This window comes from Nomascus leucogenys, chromosome 13, assembly GCF_006542625.1.
Source record: "Nomascus leucogenys isolate Asia chromosome 13, Asia_NLE_v1, whole genome shotgun sequence".
In the NCBI taxonomy this organism is placed as follows: Eukaryota; Metazoa; Chordata; class Mammalia; order Primates; family Hylobatidae; genus Nomascus; species Nomascus leucogenys.
The window spans coordinates 87903173-87928751 of record NC_044393.1 but is presented as its reverse complement, the minus strand read 5'-3'; the positions used below and the strand labels follow the sequence as shown (position 1 = coordinate 87928751).

At 42.7% G+C, this 25579-nt stretch overlaps 1 protein-coding gene across 2 annotated transcripts in view; it reads left to right on the top strand.

The window, feature by feature from the left end:
• Positions 1-25579, top strand: part of KIAA1549 (KIAA1549 ortholog) — a 150293-nt gene that overhangs the window by 71201 nt on the left and 53513 nt on the right. For both annotated transcript variants that reach the window (XM_030826082.1, XM_030826081.1), the window contains exons 4-10: positions 929-1106; positions 3112-3242; positions 5133-5316; positions 7125-7184; positions 8413-8561; positions 13249-13426; positions 17790-17974. In XM_030826082.1, the coding sequence (XP_030681942.1) occupies positions 929-1106; positions 3112-3242; positions 5133-5316; positions 7125-7184; positions 8413-8561; positions 13249-13426; positions 17790-17974 (1065 nt within the window). The remainder of the gene's footprint in view (positions 1-928; positions 1107-3111; positions 3243-5132; positions 5317-7124; positions 7185-8412; positions 8562-13248; positions 13427-17789; positions 17975-25579) is intronic.

Below are 25579 nucleotides of genomic sequence, written 5' to 3'. Positions count from 1 at the left end.
CTCTGGATCTGCACTCCACCGTCACTGCATCGAGGAGGTCTTTCCTGATCCCACGTGAGGTCAGGGTTAGTCCTTTGGGGGATGTGTTGGCAGAGTTGGAACAAAGGGCTCTCAGACCAGAGGCAGCAGTCTAGGGTGACAGCCTTGATGATTTTACTTCCCTTGATTCACATGAAAGGACTTGGATTCGTGTTTAAATTAGACGTTAGAGTGAGTACAGGTGCATCTTTCTGGACATTTGGTAGGATAGAGATGGAGATCCAAATCTTTTAGACTGGATCCCATGCTGGTGCCACTTCTTCTCAATGATCCCAGAAAGCCACAGTCCATCTAGAGCAGAGCCATCCAGAACCAGAACTGCGCCCCACGCGTGGCGATGCAGCAGTGAAATGGGGCTCGTCCAAACCGAGATGGGCTTTGGGTGGAAAATACATACGAGACTTGAAAAATGCAGTGAAAAAAGGAGTGTAGAATATCTCATTAATAGTGTTTTGTATTGACTTCATGTTGAAATGATATTTTAGATACATTAAGTAAAATGTATTTAAAATTAATTTCACCTGTTCTTATGTTTTTAATGTGGCCACTAGAAATTGTTAAATTGCATATTTATTTTGGACAGTGCTGCTCAATAGGATAAGTACTCTTTTCTATGTGTTTTAAATACAGCAAACAGCTTGAATGCCCTGTAACTCATTATTCAGTTCATATTTCTGACTGTTCTTTCTTGCTGCTCTTATAATTTTGTGCTGTTTTTGAAAAGGTTGGCAGAGAGTAAAAGCAGTAACTAAAATAAAATTTTGATTATCCTTGATGCACTACCCCTTCATTCGAAACTACCAGTTTTTTTAGTTTATAATTTTTTATTTTTCTATCTAATACAACTTCCTTTAAGTTTGAATTGTCTTTGTATTTCTTATTTCCCTAGGTTTATGAACTATTTACTGACTTCACTTTTCTGGTAACATCCGGTCCTTTCGTTTACACGGCAATATCCGTCATAAATGTGCTTATAAACAGTAAGCTTGTGCGTGACCAGACTCCTTTAATCCTGTCTGTGAAACCTTCTTTTCTTGTGCCAGAGTCCAGGTTCCAAGTTCAAACAGGTGAGACAGCTCAGCATAGTTGTTTTTATTTGTAAAAAGAATTTCATTTTATTTTTTTATATTTCTAAAATATTGGAAATCATTTTTAGAATTCATTATTATGATGATGATTTTTAGAGACAGGATCTCACTGTGTCGCCCAGGCTGGAATGCAGTGGTGTGATGATAGCTCACTGTAGCCTCGAACCCCTGAGCTCGAACAATCTTCCTGCCTCAATCTCCTGAGTAGTTAGGACTAAAAGTGTATACCACCATGCGTGGCTAATTTTGTTTTAAATTTTTTTTTTAGGCCAGTTATGGTGGCTCATACCTGTAGTCTCACCACTTTGGGAGGCTGAGGCAGATGGATCACTTAAGTTCATGAGTTTGAGACCAGCCAGGGTAGCATGATGAAACCCTGTCTCTGCAAAAAATAAAAAAAATTAGACCAAGCGTGATGGCTCATGCCTGTAATCTCAGCACTTTGAGAGGCTGAGGCGAGCTGATCACTTGAGCTCTGGAGTTTGAGATGAGCCTGGACAACATGGCGAAGCCTCATCTCTACTAAAAATACAAAAATTAGCCACACATGGTGGCATACGCCTGTAATCCCAGTGACTTGGGTGGCTGGGGCAGGAGAATCATTTGAACCCAGGAGGTGGAGACTGCAGTGAGACGAGATCGTGCCACTGCACTCCAGCTTGGACAACAGAGTGAGACCCTATCTCAAAAAAAAAAAAAAAAGGAATTTAAGAAAAATTATGTTTTGTAGAGATGGGGTCTTCCTAAGTTGCCGAGACTGGTCTTGAACTCCTGGGCTCAAGCGATCCTCCTGTCTTGGCCTCCCAAAGTGCTGGGATTACGGGTGTGAGCTACCACACCTGACCTTATTATTTAACTTATAAAAGTGTTTATAATTATGGGAAATTTCAAGCATATACAAAAGTACATAGAATAGTTTAACAGACCACCATGTACTCATATGTCTTCAACCATTTTTCCGTTCCTAGCCAGTCTTGTTATAGCCATACCCCCATCTACCATCTACTTCCCCTCCTCTTGCACTATTTTAAAGTAAATCTCAGGCATCGTATCATCTCGCCCACACGTATTTCAGCCTATATAGCCTCTAAAAGATAAAGACTTTAAACATGTATATGAAGTTGACAGTGATTTCTTTTCTTTTCTTTCTTTTGGAGCTGGAGTCTTGCTCTGTTGCTGAGGCTGGAGTGCAATGGTGCGATCTCTGCTCACTGCAACCTTTGCCTCCCGGGCCCAAGCAGTTCTCCTGCCTGAGCCTCCCGAGTGGCTGGGATTACAGGCACCCACCGCCACGCTCGGCTAATTTCTGTATTTTTAGTAGAGATGGGGTTTCACCACGTTGGCCAGGCTGGTTTCGAACTCCTGATCTCAAATGATCTGCCCGCCTTAGCCTCCCAAAGTGCTGGGATTACAGGCGTGAGCTGCTGCACCTGGCTGTTAACAGTAATTTCTAAACATCATATTTAACTTTTCATTGTGGACATGTTCAAACATTTACAAAAGTAGAGAGAGTAACATACTAAGTCTACATATACCCATGGTTAAGCTTTAAAAAAATTTATCAACATCACCAATTTTGTTTCATCTATCTCCCATGAACGTTTTTGTGGACACTAGAGTGTTTTCAAGCAGTGCCAGATATCATGTCATTTCACCCATAAATATTCAAGAATTCATCTACAATGAATTTATATACATTTGAAATGTTTCCATCTGTTGTGTCTTTTGATACTCAAATTCTTATCTTAGATATTTTTCATTTTAAAATGATACCAGTCACCTTCACATTGCATGTCTTCATTTACTGCAAAGTTGCTTTTTACATTTCCGTGAGAAAATACGTAGAAATGGTACATCACAGTACTTAATCCCATACTATGGATGAATTAGTTGATTTAGATACTGTGTTTCTCTCTCTTAATTCCTTAATACTTCAGAAACACAAACACCTCATTCTTGGGACTTTGATTGCTTTTCTTTTCAGTACTTCAGTTTGTGCCTCCGAGTGTGGATACTGGCTTCTGCAACTTCACCCAGCGCATCGAGAAAGGCCTAATGACAGCTCTCTTTGAAGTGAGAAAACACCACCAGGGAACGTATAACCTCACGGTGCAGGTGAGACTGTCACTGAGTGCAGAGCAGAAGGCTTTTGCCCTTGAAGGGGAAATTGTTCCACATTGTTTAAGATGTGCCTCTTATTCCCTCCGGTGGCGGAAACCCAGTTTACATGAGTCGGGATTGATCTATTCCTGTGGCATAGGGTCGGCATAGCGTGCACGGGCTGAGCATCTTTGAGGGTTGCAGAGTAGCTGATACCCAGGGAGCTCAGATACGGTGAGCTGAAGAAACATGACCATATTCAGGAAACTCAAGAATTACCTAGAAAGGAATAGTATCAACCTAAATATCCAATGGGGGAATGCCTACCCATACTGCTGTTTCCATATAGCTACTAAGAACGGGTGTTGTACGTATCATACGGAAACTGCTGATGTTTTTGTATTTCTTTGATTTTTTTCCCTCTACATTCTTTCCTCTCTCTTTCCAAAATGGATGTTAAAATAGATTTTGGTGCTCCTGGATCCACTTTCCATGTTTCTTATTTTTTCCTCATATTTTCCATCTCTTTATTCTCTGTTTTTACAGATTTACTAAATGTTGTCCTCCAAATCATGAATTTAGTCCTTAGCTGTGTCCATTATGTTATGCAATCCCTCTGTTGAATTTTTAAGCTTTTTGTTCATTGTTCTTTGCTCCATTTTCATCGTAGGCTTTCCCGCGATGATGCAGTGTCGCCTTAAAAGTCTCTGAGGATGTTATTTAGAATTGTTAAAATGCGTCTTCTGTTTCCTAAGTCATTCCTGTTTTCTCTGCAGTCCTTGCTCTGCGTGTTGACCTCGGTGCTTTGCTTTTGTGCTGTTAGTTTCTGTAAATCTGGAGACTGTTGGTTTGTTGTTAGGAATGAAGAACCAAGTTGTTCATTTTAGTAGCTGGCACAGCTTTCCACTTGAGCGGTGGGGATCTCTTTCTATGTCAGCTCCATCTCCTGGTGGGAAAATTCGTTGGAGCGCTGGGTCCAGGGTGGAGTGTGTCAGCATGGGCTTCTCTCTGGGTGCAGTGTGTGGTCAGAGACAAGCAGACAGGGAACCCTCTCCTTCCAGCGTGTAGATAAAGAGGCTCTTCCTGGGGGCTGAGGCACTTTAGTGTGTGTCTCAGGGCAGAGCTAGCTGCGTTTTCATTCATTTTCTTTCCTTCTTTGTCTCTGGTGTGCACGGCAGTTATCTTAGCCTCTGCCCACCTTCTTGGTTAGGGCCCAGACCCACCATAGTCCTCTTAGACAGGGGTTTGTTTTCCTCAGGGAGCAGTCTTGTTCTGGGTGAGGGCCTGGCTGCTGCTAGCGCCTCTGTTGGCCTGGGTGTGGCAGTTAGAAAGGACGGAGGAGGAAGGCAATGGACTCAGCTCTTTGGCACAGCCTTGTAATTAATTATACTGATTGCCACTGCGTAGCCTGCTCTTGGTCTCATTCCTGCTGATTTCTGCCACGGAGCCCCTCCTGGTCCTCTTGGAGAGCATGGCCCTCAGCTCTGCTGCAGCCCATGCTTGTGTATGTTTTGGATTCTGGCTTTCTCTGTTCTGGTTTATATCAATCCGATCCCATCCTTTCTCCATCCCCCAGAGGCTTGACGGAATCTCTAGTTTTCTTCCATTCTCAGTGCTGTTGTGGATTTATTCCCCTTTGTTCAGCTTATTGTTATTTCAGTGGGATTCGGGGTGGGAGGAGCTGTACACGTGCTCAGTTCATCACTTAATGTAAGAAACATTTTCAATAAACTGAGCAGTTAAACTCTTACAGAAGGGAACCAGGTTAGAAAGCCAGTTATGTTTCCTTTAAAAACTTTACCTCCTCTAAAAAAATCGGTGAGAGGACCTGTGAGAGAGAAATCATGACTAAGCTTTCAGCAGAATGTTTTATTATAGAAGGTTATCCTGACTTCATTCTTTCAGATCTTGAATATCACCGTCAGTTCCTCAAGGGTGACTCCTCGGCGGGGCCCGGTGAATATCATCTTTGCGGTTAAAAGCACACAGGGATTTTTGAATGGGTCGGAAGTGAGCGAGCTGCTGAGGAACTTGAGTGTGGTGGAGTTCAGTTTCTATCTGGGATACCCGGTGCTGCAGATCGCAGAGCGTGAGTATGGCCCTCTTGGACATGCTGGGGAGGTAATGGTGGGCATTTTTGGTGGAAGACCTCTTCTTAAAATTTTTTTAGTTTTTTAAAAGGCTTGATTTTTTAAAAATTATTTTTCCATAAGGTGTTGGGGTACAGGTGGTATTTGGTTGCACGAGCAAGTTATTTAGTGGTGATTTTTGAGATCCTGGTGCACCCATCACCTGAGCAGTATACACCGCTCCATGTTTGTAGTCTTTTACCCCTCTCCCCACCACTCTTCCCCCCAAGTCTCCAAAGTCCATTGTATCATTCTTATGCCTTTGTGTCCTCATAGCTTAGCTCCCACATATCAGTGAGAACATACGATGTTTGGTTTTCCATTCCTGAGTTATTTCACTTAGAATAATAGTAAAAGACTTGAATTTTTAAGTGAAGTTTTTGGATTCACAGCAGATATGATCGGAGGGTTCAGAGATTTCCCATATACCTCCTGCTTCTGCGCGTTCATAACCTCCTCCATTATCAGCATCTCCCAGCACAGTGGTCCATTTGTTACAGTGATCAACCTGCATTGATGCGTCATCATCCATAGCCCATAGTTTACATTAAGGTTCACCCTGGGTGTCGTGCATTCTGTGGGTTTGAACAAATGTATAATGACATGCAAATAGCATAAATTCTCCATTTTAGTATCATACAGACTATTTTCACCTGGACCACTTTTTTCAAATGAAATATCTGATTTGAGTGCCAGAATATAAATCTGATAAAATTGGATTCAGGCCAGATGGGTCTGCAGAGCCCTGCTTACCCACCGTGCCTGACTTTATTATTTGGAGAGTAAAGGGGTGCTATCAAAAAGTACACGAGTTCTGGAAAAAGCATAACTTAGGGAGCACAAATCTGTGGTTGTCAGAGCTTAAGGGCCGTAGGAAAGTTTGACTACAAAAGGGTAGCAGAAGGCAGTGTTTTGGGGGTGATGAAACTGTTCTGTATCTTCATTGTGGTGATGATTATGTGAACATATATGCATTTATCAAAACCCATTAAACTGTATGCTTTTAGTGACATTTACTGTGTAAATTTTAAAATAAAAACAATAAGTGAAAACATGAAACCTTTCTTCCTGACTGAAGCAACTAGGTTCACAATGCAAATGGAGGCAGTGGGGAAAAGGGAAGACATTTATTAAAAAAAAAAAGTAGATTCCAGAGTTGAAGTCAGGCCAAAAAATTCAAATTCTTTTTCAAAATGAAACAACCAAATGGCCTAATGATTCGTAATATATTTTAGTGTATTGTTAATTAAGTTAAAAAGAATACCTTTACAGAAGTTATTCTATATGAAAGTAGACAGAGATAAAGCTGTTATTTACAAAGAACCATTTTCAGTTGTGCTCAGTGTGTGTATGGCTAAAATGAGGATGCCAGACAGTGGGGCACACTGGCTGGCCCTGGGTAAGTCAACGCGTGTGGTCACTTTACCCTGAGACCTTGCTGGGAAAGCCAGGGCTCTGAGGGGCATGGTGTGAACATGCATTGCTGTGGAACAGTGACATTCAAAGGAGAACTTGCCGGTGACCTCTCTGTGAAGCAGTGTCCTGTGACATAGCTGGAGCCGGCCCTTCCTTTCTTTTTATCTCTCTCTTTTTCCTTGAGACTAATGTGTTCAGAAATTGCTACTGTCCACGTCCTCGTGCTAATCTGACATTTTGTTCTTTCATATTTAGAGCTAAATAGTAAAGACAATGTGTTGGGACTTTGTCGTAAACATGGCTTTGTTTTTACAGATATTTTTCTCCTTCCCTAATTCTTTCCCTTTTGTAGCCTTCCAGTATCCACAGCTCAACTTATCTCAGTTGCTGAAGTCCTCTTGGGTCAGAACAGGTATGTTTAACTTATGTAATATTTTGGGAACTGTAAGGAGAAGAAGTCTATGCAGGCATATTGAGAATGATGCTGCCTTTCTTGTTTCCTAAATTTAGGGCAAAATGTACCTTACATTCTTGGCAAAGAATGAATGAGAAAGGGATTCAAATTTGGCTGTGGGAATGTATCCCACTGAGTTATAGAACAAAAAGGACTGACTTTCTTTAAAATTCATACATCAAGTTCAGGGCAGAGTCTAACAGGAACTGACAATCTTTTGACCCAGAACAGGGTGAGGTTCAGAAGCAAGGATCTCTCTCTCGTTTTTTGTTTTTTTTTTTCTAAAAGTGTTATTTGTTTAGTTTAATAAGGACAAGCAGGTGGCTTGGCACCTAGGAAGCTTTTTTTTTTTTTTTTTTTGTCTTAGGGGAGTGGGTCAGATATTTAGAGGTATGGCATTGCAGGTAAAGGCTTTCTAACCTAGTGCACAAAAGTCTGAACAGTAGTTACGTACTCACCAGCTGTCCAGTGTGCATGCAGCACAGGAACTAGCTGGGCACGAGAGAGCATGTGGGGTAGTGATAGTTGCCATTCACGGGGTTCCTGCACCTTGCAAGTTCTCCTTGCTGAACGCACAGCATCCCACGTCAAGGCCCTACCGCTTTGCATGGTGCCATCAGTGATCTTTTCCAGATAATTTCCATAGCAATTAAGTAACTTGCCCATGGTTGTATCTCAAAGAAAACTTAAACCAATTCTGGTTGAAAAGCACATGCTCCTTCCTCCCAGACCACGCTGGCAAGTGATTGTCTGTTGAGATCATCTCGTCTGAAGTAGATAACTAAAGATGGGCAGGCTTCCTTTTTTCAAGTTAGTTTGTGAGTCCAAGTCTCAAGGCAAGATAATGAACTCACACCAATTCCAGAAGTGTTGAGATAAGTGCAGACAAAATGTTTGATCTTGTGTAGGCGCTCTTCGCGCCGAAGCTTCTGCAGTGCTGAGTTCCTGGGACTTCTGGCCACCAGTCTGGGTAACACTGAGAGCTTGGAGCTCTCATGGGCTGCATTTCCTGGACTCTCCCCATTCATGATCACTTTTTCTCCTTTTGATGTTTCCTGTCTAGGAATTGGCATTTTATGGCAATCTTGCATTAATTTCAAATACATATGCACACACACACACACACACCCTGTTTTTTTACTGCTGACTTGTTTTGGGTGCCTCGTATGTTTTCATTTAAATGTAGTTCTCCTGGGCGTCGTGGAGAAGCAACTCCAGAATGAAGTGTTTCAAGCCGAGATGGAACGCAAGCTGGCCCAGCTGCTCAGCGAGGTTTCCACCAGAAGGCGGATGTGGAGAAGGGCCACTGTAGCTGCAGGGAACAGTGTGGTGCAGGTACTCCACATCAAAGGAGGAGGGGAAGGAGAGAGAGGGAGAGAGACACCGCTTGTGTGTGAGTGCACACTCCATCTAAAACCCTGTATTTTTATGCAAACGAGAAGTGCCATGAGAAATTTCTGATTTCCACTGATCGCTATATTGGGTAGCTGCTGAATCTGGCAGCATTTCAGTTCAACTGGAGTCTAGACAAACATTTACCAAGCCCATAGTAAGTAGTAGTATAACAATAGACCTTGCGGAGCAGAGCAGAATTGTCTTACTGGGTTACCATATCATCACAGGACCTCGTTTATCAAATAGTAGTTTTTAATTAACAAAAATGTAGCCTGTTTGATAGAATGGTCAGTATTATTGATAGCATCGTAGCGATAACTCATTCAACTGGAAGAGACCATAGGAGATCAGATAGAGGGAGATGTGCTGCCCTCTGCTTGGGCATTTCATCTTCTCTGCTTCCATGGTATTATGGAGTCATCATTTTGGTTAACATTTTCAATTTCATTTTTAAATTTATTTTCTGAGCAAAATCACATCTCTCTAGAAATTACATAGCCAATTAGAGAAATTTTGAAAAACACATGTAAAAAAATGTGTGAAGAATAAAGTGAAAATCACCTAAAATTCAGCCAACCAAAGAAAATCACTGTAAACATTTCAGCATATTTCCTTCCATTCTTTTTTCCCCATGAATTCTCTATTAACATTTGGATGACACTGCATACATCCTTTTGTAGCCTCTCTTCACTTGAGCTTCTTTCTTTCTTTCTTTCTTTCTTTCTTTCTTTCTTTCTTTCTTTCTTTCTTTCTTTTTCTTTTCTTTCCTTTCTTTTTTCTTTCTTTCTTCCTTCCTTCCTTTCTTTTCTTTTCTTTTCTTTTCTTTTCCTTTTCTTTTCTTTCTTCTTGAGACAGAGTCTCGCTCTGTCGCCCAGGCTGGAGTGCAGTGGCATGATCTCAGCTCACTACAACCTCCGACTCCTGGGTTCAAGTGATTCTTTTGCCTTAGCCTCCTGAGTAGCTGGTACTACAGGTGCCCGCCACCGGAGACACCTGGTTGTCTCATATTACCCTAAATCTTCTTTACTTGGTAAACTGGCAGACAGGTTACAAAAGACAGATTTGTTTGAATTGAAACGTGACCCATTTAAAAATGCCCATACTCACAGAAAGTTGGAGGTTGGGGCTGTCATTCATTTCCATCTCCATATGAATTATGTGGATTTTTTTCTTTACCAAATGCTGACTTGTTGAACTACGAAAATGGGATATTTAGAGCTGTGACATTTCAGAAACAGGAAACCAGGGTAGAACTCTGAAGCAGGGGGTGTGGGCTGGCAGGCAGGGTAGGGAGGTGGGTGGGTTAGAGGTATTAGAGAAAAAGACGCAAATGACATTGGCTGTTGGTGGGGGTGGGCGGGAGCGGGGAAGTGTTGCCTAGAACTGCATCATCGTCCTCTAGCCCTTTTACCAGTGTGTCCCTCTCATCATTACTCTTTGTCCCCCTCCCAGAAATGTAGTCCTTAGGTTTCTAAAATAGTTCCTTTGCCAGATGCAGTAAGTTACAGAGAAATTTAAAAACTAATCACAATTGAGAGTAATCATTAAACAAATAAGTATCAACAAAGAATAAAAGTTTGAATAAATTATAAAAGCTTTGCCTTATTCAACAATCCCTGGCTTCATAGAGCCCAAGGTCTAGGTGTGAGTTAACTTCTGCACATGAAATAGTTATAGGATACCATGAAAGTGTATAATACGGTGCTAAATTTGACATGCAAGCTCCCTTAGTAGGCATGCAGGTTTGTAAAAGTGGCACATCCAGGCTAATGTGCCATCTGATAGATTGCTTATAAGCCATGCTCTGCTTCTCTTCCCCCTTGGAGTGACCAAACATGAAGGTGTAGACAAGGATTTGTGTACAGTGTTACACGGCTGTTCATCAAAACTTAATTTGTACAAGTGAAAATGTTGAAACAACCTGGATGTCCAGCAATTGGGGAATGGGTAAATAAAATTATAGTAAATCTTTATGTGTTGGAATTTTATGCAGTCTTTTAAAAAAAAATTAGTGAGTGGTATAGAAAAATGCTCAAGTGGGCTGGGTGCAATGGCTCACACCTCTAATCCCAGCACTTTGGGAGGCCGAGCGGGTGGATCACTTGAGGCCAGGAGTTCAAGACCAGCCTGGCCAACATGGTGAAACCTCATCTCTACTAAAAATACAAAAATTATCCGGGCATGGTGGTGTGTGCCTGTAATCCCAGCTCTTCAGGAGGCTGAGGCATGAGAATCACTTGAACCCGGGAGGTGGAGGTTGCAGTGAGCTGAGATCACACCAATGCACTCCAGCCTCGGGGACAGAGTGAGACTCTGTCTCAAAAAAAAAAAAAAAAAAAAAAAAACCTCAAGCGAGGCTACAAAAGTATGTATGCCATGTAATCCAAATGTTAATACAGAATTCGTGGAGAAAGAGTAGAAGGAAAATGCTAAAATGTTTACAGTGATTTTCTTTGGTTGGTTGAATTTTAGGTGATTTTCATTTTATTCTTTATATATTTTTTTGCATGTGTTTTTCAACATTAATTGGCTATGTAATTTCTAGAGAGATGTGATTTTGCTCAGAAAATAATTTCTGAAATTGAAAATGTTAACCAAAGTGATGATGACTCCCTAATACCATGGTTATAAGCGTTCCAGTTAGGAATCTGATAGGCAGTAGTCTAGAAACGATGCTGGGATTAGATTTTCCTGGCTTACTATCTGCCTGGACATCTTAGTCCATTGATGTTGCCATAAAGGAATACCTGAGGCTGGGTTTGTAAAGAAAAGAGGTTTATTTGGCTCATGGTTCTTCAGGCTGTACAAAAAGCATGGTGCTGGTGTCATGGCGAGGGCCTCAGGCTGCTTCCCCTCTTGCTGGAAGGCGAAGGGAAGCCAGTGTAGAAATCGCATGGTGAGAGAGGAAGCAAGAGAGAGGGGAGGGAGGTGCCAGGCCCTTTCTAACACCAGCTCTCTCAGGAACTAGTAGAGCTCAGAACTCACTACGTCGAGGACAGCAGCAAGCCATTCATGAGGGATCTGCCTCCATGACTCAGATACCTCCCATTAGGCCCCACCACCATCATCGGGGATCACATTTCGACCGGAGAGTTGGAGGGGGTCCAACATCCAAACTGTAGCACTAGACAGACTTGTAGAATCTTTAATCAAGGTGGGTATCACTGGATTTTGGGGACTGTGATTTCTAGAAGAAGAAACTATACTTTTAAAATTTATTAGAACTTTTAAAATGGAATAAGTAGGTACATGGGTAGAGAGACAGGTGGATATAATCTCCTTCCTTTTCACTAGCCCTTGGATAGCATTCCATTCTAAAAGCTAATAAAAAATTAATCACCAGAGTACCATTGTCAGGGAGGGAGTAGGTGGCTGGGGAACAGAAGTGGTCAGGAAATTGGCTTTGAAACAGCAGCCAGAGGGCAGGACAATGAGTCCTTCTCAGGACAAAGCATAGAGAACAGATTGTTGAGGGAAGAGGGTTTGGACGTGTGTTGTTAAGGATCTTTAGACACGATCTGGAAGAAGGAGTTCACAGTGAAATCATGAAATTGCTGATCTGCCAGAAGTTTCCCATGGTGAAGGAGGGGTCCAGCAGCTGTGTCCAGAGCACAGGATGGTGTTACAAATCCATATGTGTGGACAGAGAAGTAGCAGCTGCATGTTGCCAATGGCAAATGTAGAGACCAGCAATTTAAATGGCATGTGTAAAATAAGGAGCTTGGAGCCATCGCTGATCCTTTTCTCAGGACAGAAGTTCAGAGTTTTGCTGGAATCTAAGGGGGTAATAAAAATGTTGCATATTATTAGAGAAATAGAGTGAAATGAAAAGGTATGATATGTCAAGTGTGCTAGATTTTGAAATAAGGGCATAAAAAGACTGCCTTTTAACACCAGAGAGAGAGAAGTTTTGGGATGAATCAAAGTATTATTTGGCCCACAAGATTATGAATTTATGAGGTTTATTGTCCATAGATCAGTGGTGGGTGGGGGTGATTTTGTCCGCCAGGGTGGATCTGGCAGTGTCTGGAGATGTTTTTGGTTGTACCTTGGGTGGTGTAGGGTGGGGGCACCTGGTGGTGGTGGGTAGAAGGCAGGGATACCACTAACCATCTACAATGCACCCCACGTCAAGGGAGTGTCAGTAGAGCTGAGGTTGAGAAGCCCTGCCCTAGAAGAATGAGGAGGAAATACCAATAGACTGAAGAAAGGATTGGGTAGAACCACTAATAGTTTCAGAGAACCAAGGATGTACCTAATCCTACAGTTAATGTTGGGAGGACGATGCTCTTCTATGATGTGGTCAGCACGTCAGAGATTGTGGGGATGATTCTAGACCACCTGGACTCGCCAGCCCTGGTTCTGTGCAGCCTCCCTGCCCCTTTGCCCCAGAAAAGATGTAGAGCGAGATGAAGCAACCTGTTACTCCACACAAAGGAACTCTCCACTGTCCCTCTTCCCATGAACAGAGAGCACCATGGTGATTCTGGGCCCCTGAATGGCTTACGGAGCTTATTATGAGGATTGGAATAAATCCTGAGTGACACAGTCAGGATTCAGCAACCTGAGAGAGGGCATCTAGAAACACGAGCTTCTGCAATGTGAATGGTTTTCTGCTATCTTTCAGGTGGTAAATGTGTCGAGGCTGGAGGGAGATGACAATCCTGTACAGCTCATCTACTTTGTGGAGGATCAAGATGGAGAAAGACTCAGTGCAGTCAAGTCTTCGGACCTGATTAACAAGATGGACCTCCAGAGAGCAGCCATCATCTTGGGCTACCGAATTCAAGGTGCCATTGCCCAGCGTAAGTGCCTGAGGTGTTGTCGTCTGTGCTGTGCTGGGCTCCAAAGCCAGGCTCGTTCTGACAGTGAGCTCTGAATGTAAAGCATTCCGACGTATGTATAACCCTGATAGTGAAGTGCCAGTTGTTAAAATTCATTCACCAAGACCTTCTTTATTTGGATTTCAATTGCTTGTAGGTTTAGCCTCCACTGCTGTTTTTTCTACCTAGCATTTTGTAGGTGGGGTGTTATAGTGATTTATAGTACATCAATTTAATATCTGTCACTCATTCCTGTACTACTTATTTTTTTTTATAAATTTTGTCTGAGGCAAAATGTGTTTGCTCTGTATTTATTCCAAAATCTTCTGTGTCATACTTTGAACACTGGCAGGGACAGTGAGTCATGCAGGAAGCTGGGAGGTGCACCCTGAATTTACTGGCTTCCTTCGGGGTCTTTTAACACAAAGAAGTCCTTGATCCTTCCCCTTTTCAGCCCTGTTTCTCTCCCACCTATCCTCACACCACTCCACAGTGTAGACAGAGGTATTTTGATGTTTCTTTATTATTGTTGGAATGTTCCACTCCTGCCTGCCTGGCCCTGGCTGCTGTCAGTACTTTCCTTTCCTCCTCACAGATTTGTTTTTTTTTTTTTTTGAGATGGAGTCTCACTCTGTCGCCAGGCTGGAGTGCAGTGGTGTGATCTCGGCTCACTGCAACCTCTGCCTCCTGGGTTCAAGTGATTCTCCTGCCTCAGCCTCCCAAGTAGCTGGGACTACAGGAGCACACCACCATGCCCAGCTAATTTTTGTATTATTAGTTGAGACGGGGTTTCACCATGTTGGCCAGGATGGTCTCGATCTCTTGACCTTGTGATCCGCCCGCCTTGGCCTCCCAAAGTGCTGGGATTAGTGCAGGTGTGAGCCACCGTGCCCGGCCCCACCTCACAGATTTTGAGTATTTAAAAATGAAGAAAAAGGAGGCACATGGAAGAGTGTATTTTTCTAAATAGTCCTTTAGGGTGTGAATCAGATTCCTCTATTTTTTTTTTTTTTTTGAGAAAGGGTCTTGCTCAGTCACCCAGGCTGGAGTGCAGTGGCTTGATCATAGCTCACTGCAGCCACAAACTCCTGGGCTCAGGTGATCCTCCTGCCTCAGTCTCCTGAGTAGCTAGGACCACAGTCACCACCACTACACCCGGCTGTTTTTTTCTTATTATCTGTAGAGACAGGGTCTTGCCATGTTGCCCAGGCTGGTCTTGAATCCCTGACTCAAGCGATCCTCCCACCTTGACCTCTCAAGGTGTTGGAATCCCAACCATGAACCAACACGCCTGGCCCAGACTCCTCTTTTAATGTCAGTGTTTTTCCTTTATGATCCTGCAAGCAGGTAAATGTTTAGAGGGAATTCAGCATCAGAGAATACAGAAAAATCTTTACAGAAAACATGTAGGCGATAAAGACAATTTTTAAAAAAATGATAGCTTTAAAATTATCCTTGATAGTAGAAGGTTTTTATGAAATCTGTACTTGTTCCTAGAGACCAACCAAGATAAGAGCTGATGGGCATAATTTCTCTATTTTATGGAAGATGATGGGAGAGTGTAAGCAAAATAACCATTGGCAGTTTGTGTTTGTGTACGTGAGATATGATCACATATTGATGTGTTCTCCTCCAAAGCAGTGAGCAAAAAATAACAAAAGCAGTTCATTACAGTTCTTCATATATGCTATTCCTGATTGTAGGAGACGTGCCCTACTCCAGCCAAGCACTTGACATTTTAAACAGCTAATTGCAATAGGATATGGGCACCTTTCAGATCTGATCTTGCACCTCTTTTCCTCAGTTTTGTACTGAAAACCACGTGGGTAAAGATCCTGGGATCTCAGGGCTGGCGATTGAAGGAAGCCTCAGCCAACACCAGGGATAGCCCAAAGGCAGACCCAGGACACTGGTGTCAGGGCCTAGTTTGATCAACCTCTGCCTCATCAGGGTTTTCCTAGGTTAGAGTAAGAAGAGGGCAGGTGCGGTGGCTCACGCCTGTAATCTCAGCACTTTGGGAGACAGAGGCAGGAGGATCATTTGAGCCCAGGAGTTCAAGACCAGGCTGGGAAACATAGCAAGACCCCATCTCTACAAATAATAATAATAATAAGCTAGCTGGGCATGGTGGGGCGTGCCTGTGGTCCCAGTTACTTGGGGGTCTGAGGCAGGAGGATCACCTGAGCCCAGGAGGTCTCAGCTGCAAGTGAGCTTGATTGTGCCACCACATTCTAGCCTGAGTGACTGAATGAGACCCTATCTCAAAAAGAAAAAAACAACCAACCAACTCCACCCACAAAGAACTAAGAAGAGTGTTCAGTTGTCTCAGCTTCTCAGTTTGATTCTGTCCCTACTTCTATATTGTCCGTTGCTTTTATGCAAAATGAGCTACATATATTAACTATATTCAGCCCAAATTAAAAAACACAAGTTTTTCACACTTTGTTGCTTTTTACCGTATCCCATGCAGCCTCTGCTCTAATCTGTGCTTTTTTCCCTGGTGCATTTGATTTAGAATGCTTGCTCCCTCCCTTGCCACTCCCTCAGTCTAAACCCAAAGTTAAACCAGCACCAAGAACCTTTTTGTTATTACATCTCTGAGCAGATACCTTTTGATCCCATAGCAGGTGTTAACTGTCATAGGATATGAAAGGAGCATAAGACTTGGTCCCTGCCCATGACAACTAAGATGTTTTTGAAAAGACAAGATTTGGTGTCAAGACCGGATGAATGAGTGCAGAAGCGTAGCACTTAACAGATTATCCATTTATACAATAGGAAGCATTTTAAATGAACAATAAGACACCATGTGCAAAACAAAGAGCTAGTAAAGGACATTAAGTGGCCGAGGAGTTGAAGTGCAACTGTCCTAAGCCGTGAAAGAGGAGTGGAGGCCGGGTGGGGTGGGTGTGGCAGCAGGGTGGGGAGTGGCAGATCCAAAATGAGTAAGATTTGCTTCGTGTAAAAGTGGACAACTGGTAGCTTAAATAATGCCATTTCAATGAGTCATGTTTCAAAGGTTTAGGGAGAGACACAGGGGGGGCAATGAAGGCAGTGCCTATGGGATGCTTATTAGGACTTCAGTTTCCAAATTAACACAGTGAAGCTTCATTTTGGAAAACATAAGGATCATCTTCCTTCTTTTTTAATTGCAGTAAAATATACATCAAGAAATATACCAATTTAACACTTTTAAGTGTATACTGCAGTGGCATTCAGTACATTCACAAGGCTGTGTAACCATCACCACTATCCATTTCCAGAATTTCTTCATCATTCCAAGCAGAAGCTTTCTATGAGTTTTTTCTAGATACCTCATATAGGTAGAATCATACATTTTGTCCTTTTGTGACTGGCTTGTTCCATTATCATGATGTTTTCAAGGCACATCTGTGTAGCAGCATGTGTAGAATTTCCTTCCCTTTTAAAGCTGAATGATACTCCATTGTATGGCTGTACCACATTTTGTTCATTCATTCGTCTGTGGATGGGCATTTGGGTTCTTTTCATCTTTTAGGCTATTGTGAATAACGCTGCTACAAACATCAGCATCTCTTTGTCATTTTTCATTGCTGAAGGGGAAACGACCAGTTGCATTGGTGCACACGTCGTATCTCCTTACTCTGTTTTGCTTTGTGTTTGGCACTAGTGCGATATGAAATTATTCAGTGATTCATTTACTTGATCATTTCTCCTTTCCCCCACTAGGACCTAAGCATCTTGAGGGACTTTGCTTGTTCATTGTTGAGTCTCAACTTGCAAACTGTGTCCAGCACACTTAATAAACATTTGTGAACACGAGAAACTTGGAGTAGTGAGGGAAGGGAGAAAGAGGTGAAGGGTTTTCTTCCATAAACTCCTAGTTGAGATGCATGTGCTTTATGTGATCTGGGAGGGTGTGAGTCCTGCGGTACTTGATGCAGCCGGCAGGACTGTGTTCTGGAGACACAGCTGTTTTTCTCTCCACTTTTGAAGAGAACTGCCTTTGTACAAAGTTGTACAGAACCAGTTTTGGTATGGAAATATCCTGCAGTGATAAGTTAGGGGTGAGCTAGTGGAATAAACTGGAAATCAGGAGACCTGGAATTAACCGAGCTTTGCCATTAATTCAGCCGTGTACCTTTGGATGCATCCATATGTCGTTGTGATCCCCAATGTATTCTAGATGTAACGTTGTATGTTGTCTTTCTCTGCTGGTCACATTTCCTGTCATCAGGAGATTATAACCTGGAACCAGCTATCTTGAGCCGAAATGTCAGGGACTTCTGAGTTTCTCGTAGAAGACACGTGCAATCTAGTACATGAGTGAAGGAATTATTGAAAGACCTTTCTTCTTTGTCTGCAGCTGTCGACAGGGTGAAGAGGCCGTCTCCGGAATCCCAGAGCAACAACTTGTGGGTCATTGTTGGTGTGGTCATCCCGGTGCTGGTGGTGATGGTGATTGTTGTCATCCTCTACTGGAAACTATGCCGCACAGACAAGCTGGACTTTCAGCCTGACACTGTGGCCAACATTCAGCAGCGTCAGAAGGTAAGGGGCAGCCTCTTCCCCCAAAACTGCTTCCTATAAGCAGTTTTGTGGGGCAGGGATAGGATGAGTTTGGGCTCTTGATACTGAAAGATGGGGAAGAGGGAGGGCTATTATGGAAATCTTCTGGCTTTAGTGGTGGCATCGCTTTGCCTTTGTTTCTGCTTCCTGAAACCCTCCTTCTGTGGTAGTAAATATAGTCCAAGAATGTGAAGCTGTATAAAAACCTAGCCATGACATGCGCTCTGGGTTCTACTGGGATTTTATTTTATATTTTTTGAGACAGAGTCTGGCTCTGTCACCCAGGCTGGAGTGCAGTGGCGCGAGCTTGGCTCACTGCACCCTCCGCCTCCTGGGTTCAAGCGATTCTCCTGCCTCAGTCTCTGAATAGCTGAGATTACAGGCGTGTGCCACCACACCTGGCTAATGTTTGTATTTTTAGTAGAGACAGGGTTTTGCCATGTTGGCCAGGCTGGTCTCGAACTCGTGGCCTCAAGAGATCTGCCTGCCTTGGCCTCCCAAAGTGCTGGGATTACAGGCATGAGCCACCGCACCAGGCCGAATTCTGATTTATTTTACCCCTGGATATTTTCAGAGGATAGGAGCCAAGGCAGACTTTCTCAGATCTGTTTATCTATTTCATATACAACTCCATTGGTCAGCTGCTTTATTTTCTGTCCACCCTATTTGGAAGCCCACTTACCCACCTTGATCATTAAAAACGAACAATACATACCTTGAACATTTTAACTTAAAATATATGAATGGACATTTATTTGCCAATCCTTCAACATTTCCCAAGTCTTGTTTTGTTGTGAGTGTTGGTCTACTGAGAGGAATCGTGTTTGGTCTTTCTTACAATAAACAACACCCATAATGTGTCAGTTTCAGGTTCCAGTTTGGGTTTCTTTAGAGAAGAGCAAAGCTACCTGAATGCAAAGTTCTCTCGATTTTTTTAATACCTCCCCCAACTCCCTATCCCCTCATTTTGCAGACTTTTGAGTTCACTCACTCACACCTAATTTGACAGCAGATTTTTTAAGTAACCCATCTTTCCTATGTCTCTCCAAAGCATTCAACTTAAGTTTTTATAGAAATAGCAATTTTCTTTTCCCATGTGTGTTTCAACAGTTGCCATAGTATTCGAGGGTCACATCAGGTTTCAGAGCAAAGACATTGACTTTTGGTCAACATTGGGCTCACCTGGTGTGAGCAAAAACATGCCAGGCCTAGAGGAGCACTCAATAGTACAGCATAAGTATCAGTCAGCGTGTTTATCAAGGGAGTGGAACGAGGTAGTCAGTCCACTGTTATTAACAATCTACTGGATTAACATGCACTCTCCGTGGGTCTTCCAGATGTGGAGGACTCATTCTGCTTTAAAGGCTTGATAAAAACAAGCAAAAGGCAAAAAACAAAGAATAAAAGATTGCCCTATTTATTTTTAAACTTTATTTTGGTTGTCTTGGGTATGAAAAATTCTGCATATTACAAACCTAGACCTGTTGAATGGAAAAAAATATCCATTACTTTAAAATTTATTTAATTTTTGTAAAAGCAAAGACAGTATTTGTCTTTTCATATGAATTAACAAAAAAATGCAAAATATTTATTAAATTGCAAGCTTATGGCTATCAAGTACATTAAAAGCATTTTATACATTAATATTATATTTGTTGCCTATCTTTGTTTATTATTTACACAGTCTGCTAAGGTTCTTTTGTTGTTTTTGTTATGCTGGTGAATGGCATGGGGGAAACCTGGAAAAAAAGTGCTGGGTATACTAAATGATTCATAGTGTGAATTTCACTGTAGTAAGATCAACAATGGGTTTGGAAATGTTTTTGTTCTGGTGAAGAGTGTTGTTACAGAGGGAGTTAACCAGTGTAGACGGTTATGTATTTAGGTCTTTTATGGGCCAAGTTTCCTAATGTATACACTGCCATGGAAGTCCATCTATTATCTGTAACTTCAGTAAACTATCAGAGGACAGCGTCTCTTGGGGTCAAAATGGAATATTCCCCCAAGCTTTCTCCTTCTCTCACTTTTACTTCCTAAACATTTTCAAGTCCCAGATGTGGCTGTAAATCAAATGGACAGAGTTTCAGATGGAACCTTAGAGCTGCACTTTTTCCTCCAGGGCTGCAAAGATCTGCCCATAAATCCTGACAACAGATTTACAGAAAAGGTCCTGCAGGGAGGATTCCCCGAAAGAATAACTGTCTTCTACTGTTAGGAGGGCAAAGCCTTGCCAGTGTTGCGGAAGCTCAGTCTTGTTTTGCTGGCACAGGAACCTGCCCTATAGATTTTGTCAGGTGTTTAAAATGGAAAAATGATGCTCTTCATTTAGTTTAAAAACAAATGTCTTTAGTTCATACGTGTTTCTTTTAAGGTCATGTGGCCATAGCAAAGGGCCTCTAGCCTCGTCCTCAGGGTAATTTGCAGAGATGTCACCCCTATGACTTCAAGAGCTCTGTCTCCTGCTCATGTGGCTGTTGTCTCTCTCTCCGTTCTGCTCTCCCCACCTCCTGATGCGCCTCACCACTACTCTCTGAAATCCTTCAGCAAATCCCAGAGCTGCAAACATCTGGAAACAATAAATCTGCTGACCTAAAATCCACACCCCCTTCCCCTTGTAACGAGAAGGAAACCTCTTCAGATTGTCTGGGAGTAGATGAATTTTGAAATATGATAGGAGGGAGAGGCCATTCTGTCTTGTTTTGAGGCACGGCCTTTGCTTATTTTCAGTAATAAAGAAAAAAACCCCATGCTTTCTTTTATCTGTATTCTCTCTCTGTAGACTAAAGTCATCATTTGTTACTGTTGCCTAAAAAACTCCAGCCTGGATCCTCTTCATCATGAATGGCATTGGCTGTATGCCACTGGTCTCATGGAAACTTATTCCTTCTGATGGGGGATAGTGCACACCTCGTTATTGGTGTCAGACCAGAGCTCCTGACTGCCCTTGGTGGCTTCTAAAGGGCAGCACTTTGGGCAACCGGCTGGAGCTGCCTCAGGCACTGGGTGTCACTCACCAAACATTGAGCATTTGCTCTGAGCCACGCCAGATCCGGCTCAGTTACCAACACAAATAGCACGCGATCTCTGCATTCCAGGGCTTTAGCAAGGGAGAAGGATGAGCCATCTGAAAGCAGACATCCAAGAGTATAAGGATGTCTAGAGAACACAGAGGAGGGGGGCACCCCACTCGCAGTGGTGGGGTACTTCCACCTTCTTCGAGGAGGTGACGCCAGAGCTGAAGCTTCACGGTGGAGATGAAGGTGGGCCCAGTGGGGGAGCCGAGGGCAGCTCAGGAAGCTAGAGCAAAGGTCGTAAAAAAGGGCACAGCCAAAACCCAGGTGGCAGAGAGCCAGGCCCTGGGGGATTTTCAGGACATAGAAGGGATTGCAAATTATGCTGTAAGCAGTGGTCAGCCATTGAAAGGTTTTCAGCAGGGAGAGCAGCTTGAACACATTTGCTTTTGGAACGATCCCTTTGGGAGGCAGTGTGGACAGTGGATTGAAAAGAGGCTCTGTGAGCATTTTGTTCCATCTCAGCTAAGGTCAGCTCATTCCCTACGGTTGCTGTTTGATTCTCTGCAAAGGTCCCCTGTCACACCTAACGTGTAGGTGGTCTCAGTTCACCCACAGCTGGCCGACTGTGCCGGGTGTCGCCTGTGTGGGGGAGAATCTGGGACCCCTGCTCTCCCAAACTCCGGGACCAAAGGGTTACGGGACTGCCCGTGTGGGGCTGCACTGAAGACAAACAGATGGCAATAACTTTGCCTTGTCTTCACCTCCTAAATGGAAACAGCATGGTGGTTGTGGTGACTTTTCACAAATGACATCAATCAGGTAATAAATGCTTACAATGGCACTCGCTACATGATGGCAAATTTTTATTCAGACACTTTTGGGATTTGCTCTGTGTTTCTATTGTCATCTCAACTCCTTCCCAGGGGCTCAGGCTAACCCGAATACTGCGGGCTTCGCTGCATTTTGTGCCACCTGGGCTGTATTGTATTTATGGCCCACGTGTTCACATTCATCAGGCGTCTCTCTCATTACTTGGCTGACCTGCCCACCAGTCAGTCTCCTTGGCTTGTTGGTGACGTATTCCGGTGGGGCACAGACACTGTGGCCTGTTCCCTCTGTGATATATTAAAGAGAGAAAGAACAAAAGAGCCATCCTTCTTCAGAAATAACTCGGGCCTATTATGAATATTGAACACTCTCATTAATCTTGATTCTTCTTTTATAAAATACTGATTAAACCTATGCTGCATGTGGGAGGGAGCTTGGAGACATTGTATACCAGCCAGACTGAACTCTAGATTCTATTTTAAAAGAAGTGGAAAAACTAGAAAAAGTGATCTGGCAAGCAGGGATGAGACAAAAGAAGGTAATTATCTAAGGGAGGAGGGGCAGTGTTCCCTCTAGGTTTTCCTTCTGTGTGTAGATGGCTTCTGTTTTGTGCATAATATGCAGAGACTGGTTGCCAAATTTCTACTGGTATAGAAGGTGATGACTCACTCAGCTTGTGAGAAGTGCAAGGATCTAATGGATATATTTAAAGATGTTGGTCAGAATCAACAGTAAGCCAACAGGACTTGTATATTTCATTTATGACACGTGCCCTTTTCTTGGTTACCCAAAAAAACCAGTAAGTTTGGTACTTCAGTTGACCGTTTTGAAATTCATTTGGCCATCAGCTATTTCTTGAGGGACCCTGTGTCACATCTTGTTGTTGACTTAACAAAATATTGTATCTAAATTCTTATTTACAACTCTGATGCCTTAGAATTCTTAGCTGTGTATTAACTGCTCAATGTTTCATCAATCAACAGTAATAATAATGCTGTCAGCATCATTTGTAGGGTATATTGGCATTTATGAAGCATTTTCATGAATACTATCATGTTTCTTTCCTACACAGGCCCTGAGCGTACGTGAGGGAAGACATTTAGGTGCCTCAGCTAGGCAGTACTGTTTGTATTTTTACGTTATTCATTTTGGAGACGTCCGCTCAGGGGAGGCCATCTGTAACTCCTTTTCCAGTTTTGGTAAAGCAAACCAACTAACTTGTTAAAAACAAAACAAAACAGTTGCCCAGTCATTAGAGGCATTCACTTTCTTACTGGGAAGTATACCAAAAAGGATTTCAGCAAGATTTATTAAATGATGAAGGTGATGATTAAATGACTGCTTAGTACATCTGTTTTCTTTCGCTTAGAGGCACCTTCTATGTAGTAAATGAGGTGCTGCTGGGGTAAAAGCAACCCCACAAAATTGGAAATTGCTCCTGTTAGGATTTTTATCATCAGCTGTGAATAAGTGGCATCCAACATCAGTTTTCTCAGGCATCTGAAAAAGGCTTGACAGATGGACATTTGAGAATTACATAGATGGATTAGTATTTCATTTCAAGATGAAAATAATATTTATAATTATATATTTCATAAATTAGGACTGCATGTCAAAGTCTGAGAAAGGAATCATCTTGATCACAGAATGGATTTTTTAATGTACAGGAGGGTTACCTCTTAGCCTGCCTAATTTTTCATCTACCCATATGTACATCAGTGATTTGCTTGCAAGACAGCAGTTGAATCTTTGTGGAAATTTACAACAAAAGGAAAAGATATTTGACTAGTAAGTGTGGGGTTTAGAAAAGACACATAGATGATTGCTGTTAAGTACATTATGGTAGAATCCAAACGTGTTGCTGTGTAGTTAATCTAAATCCAGTAAGTACACAACAAAGAAACCGGCAGAGAAAGGGGTCATGGACCAGTGAACAAGTGACTTGCATTCAAGCAACCTGGACACAGATGTGCAGTATCCAGTAATCAATCATTTGAAAGAAGTGAATGAAAATATCCTGCAAGTCTGAGTAAATGTGCAGGAAAGTATACAGTATTAACTCAGCTCTCCCTTATTTGCTCTTTTGAAGTTGTAACTTTGATCTTTCGGAAGTAAACATGGACCTTTTCACCTCTTTTCCCCTTTAATACAAAATATGTTGTTAAGACCTCAGCCAAGTCCCCACGCGCAAGGGTGCCTGCCAGGCTTTCATTCCTGAGGATGGTGAGCTCACGGAAAGCGTGTGCGTTGTGGCACCTTGGGTTTCCCACACGCTGCTGAACAGATTTGAACATTGCAGTTGTCACTTAGACAGATAAAGCACAGAGCCCTGTCATGAGTTTGTCCCCCGGATGAAATGAGACAGTACCCTTGGCATTTCTCACTGCCGTCTTCCTCCCTGTTCTTGGATTCTTCTGCGGGAGTGAACTATTCTTCAGTGGCTAGGGGATGGTAGAGGGGAAGCTATGAAATAAAACCCTCACTGCTGCTGCTGCTGCCGCCACCTCCTCTACAGAATATTTAAGTTCACAGTTTCCCAACATGGAACGAATTGCCCTATTTCATGGCTATATTTCTCTCTCATTTCTTTAAGAGAGAAAGCAAGCCGTACCACAAGTTTATTGTGCCTTGATTGACCAAGACCAGCATTTTGAATTGTGATTTTATTTGATGTTCCCGAGGTTCCTACATCTCTGGGCAGAGCACCACAGGAAGCTGCTGCATGGATGACAGGCGGGCCTCTCTTCTGTAAAGTGGGAGGACTTGGGAAAGGGAAGATGGGAGGGGGAGCCAGCATGCTGCCCGGACCACAGGCACATGCTGGACAGCTCTCAGGAAAATCACTAGTGTAGGGAGGGCTTGTACAGAGGTGTGCATCTGGAATGATCCCTGTAAAAGGGCTGCCTGCTCCTAGAAAACTGTGTGTCTGCCCCCCGGGGTTTGAGTAGACCAGTTAAAACTCAGGGTGCTAGTCCATGGGTCACAGGTGAGAAAATAAACGTATTTTATTTAAATACGTTTTTAATACATGTATTTAAAGAAATAGCTAATGATGAATTTATTTTATGTAAATAAATATTTAATAATTTAAATAATTTACACAAGTGCTTAATAAATTTAATTTAAATAAATATTTAATAATAAATAGGCCAGGCGTGGTGGCTCATGCCTGTAATGCCAGCCCTTTGGGAGGCTGAAGCAGGCAGATCACCTAAGGTCAGGAGTTTGAGACCAGCCTGGCCAACATGGTGAAACCCCATCTGTAATAAAAAAATATATACATAAAAGTTAGCCAGACGTGGTGGTGCATGCCTGTAGTCCCAGCTACTCGGAAGGCTGAAGCAGGAGAATCGCTTGAACCCAGGAGGTGGAGGCTGCAGTAAGCCGACATCGTACCATTGCATTCCAGCCTGGGCAACAGAGTGAGACTCCATCTCAAAAAAAAATAATAAATACATTTATTTAAATAAATAATAATAAATACGGCATGCAATGGAGCAGTAGGTTTGGGTTTGTCATTTGCAAAACAGTGTTCTTGGGCTGAGAGGCTGTTATGCTTATGAACTGCTGAAGTGGTGGAGTGGTGTATTCCTGTAACAGGAGCTCATTAATCAGAAAACAGAGGAAGTCAGCTTTTGCCTTTTGTTTCATTTTTGTAAACTGTATTTACTGTAAGTTTTGTCCCCCTCTGCTGGCATAAATCATTATTGCAGATGACATTCCTTCTACCCATTGATCCGAGAAT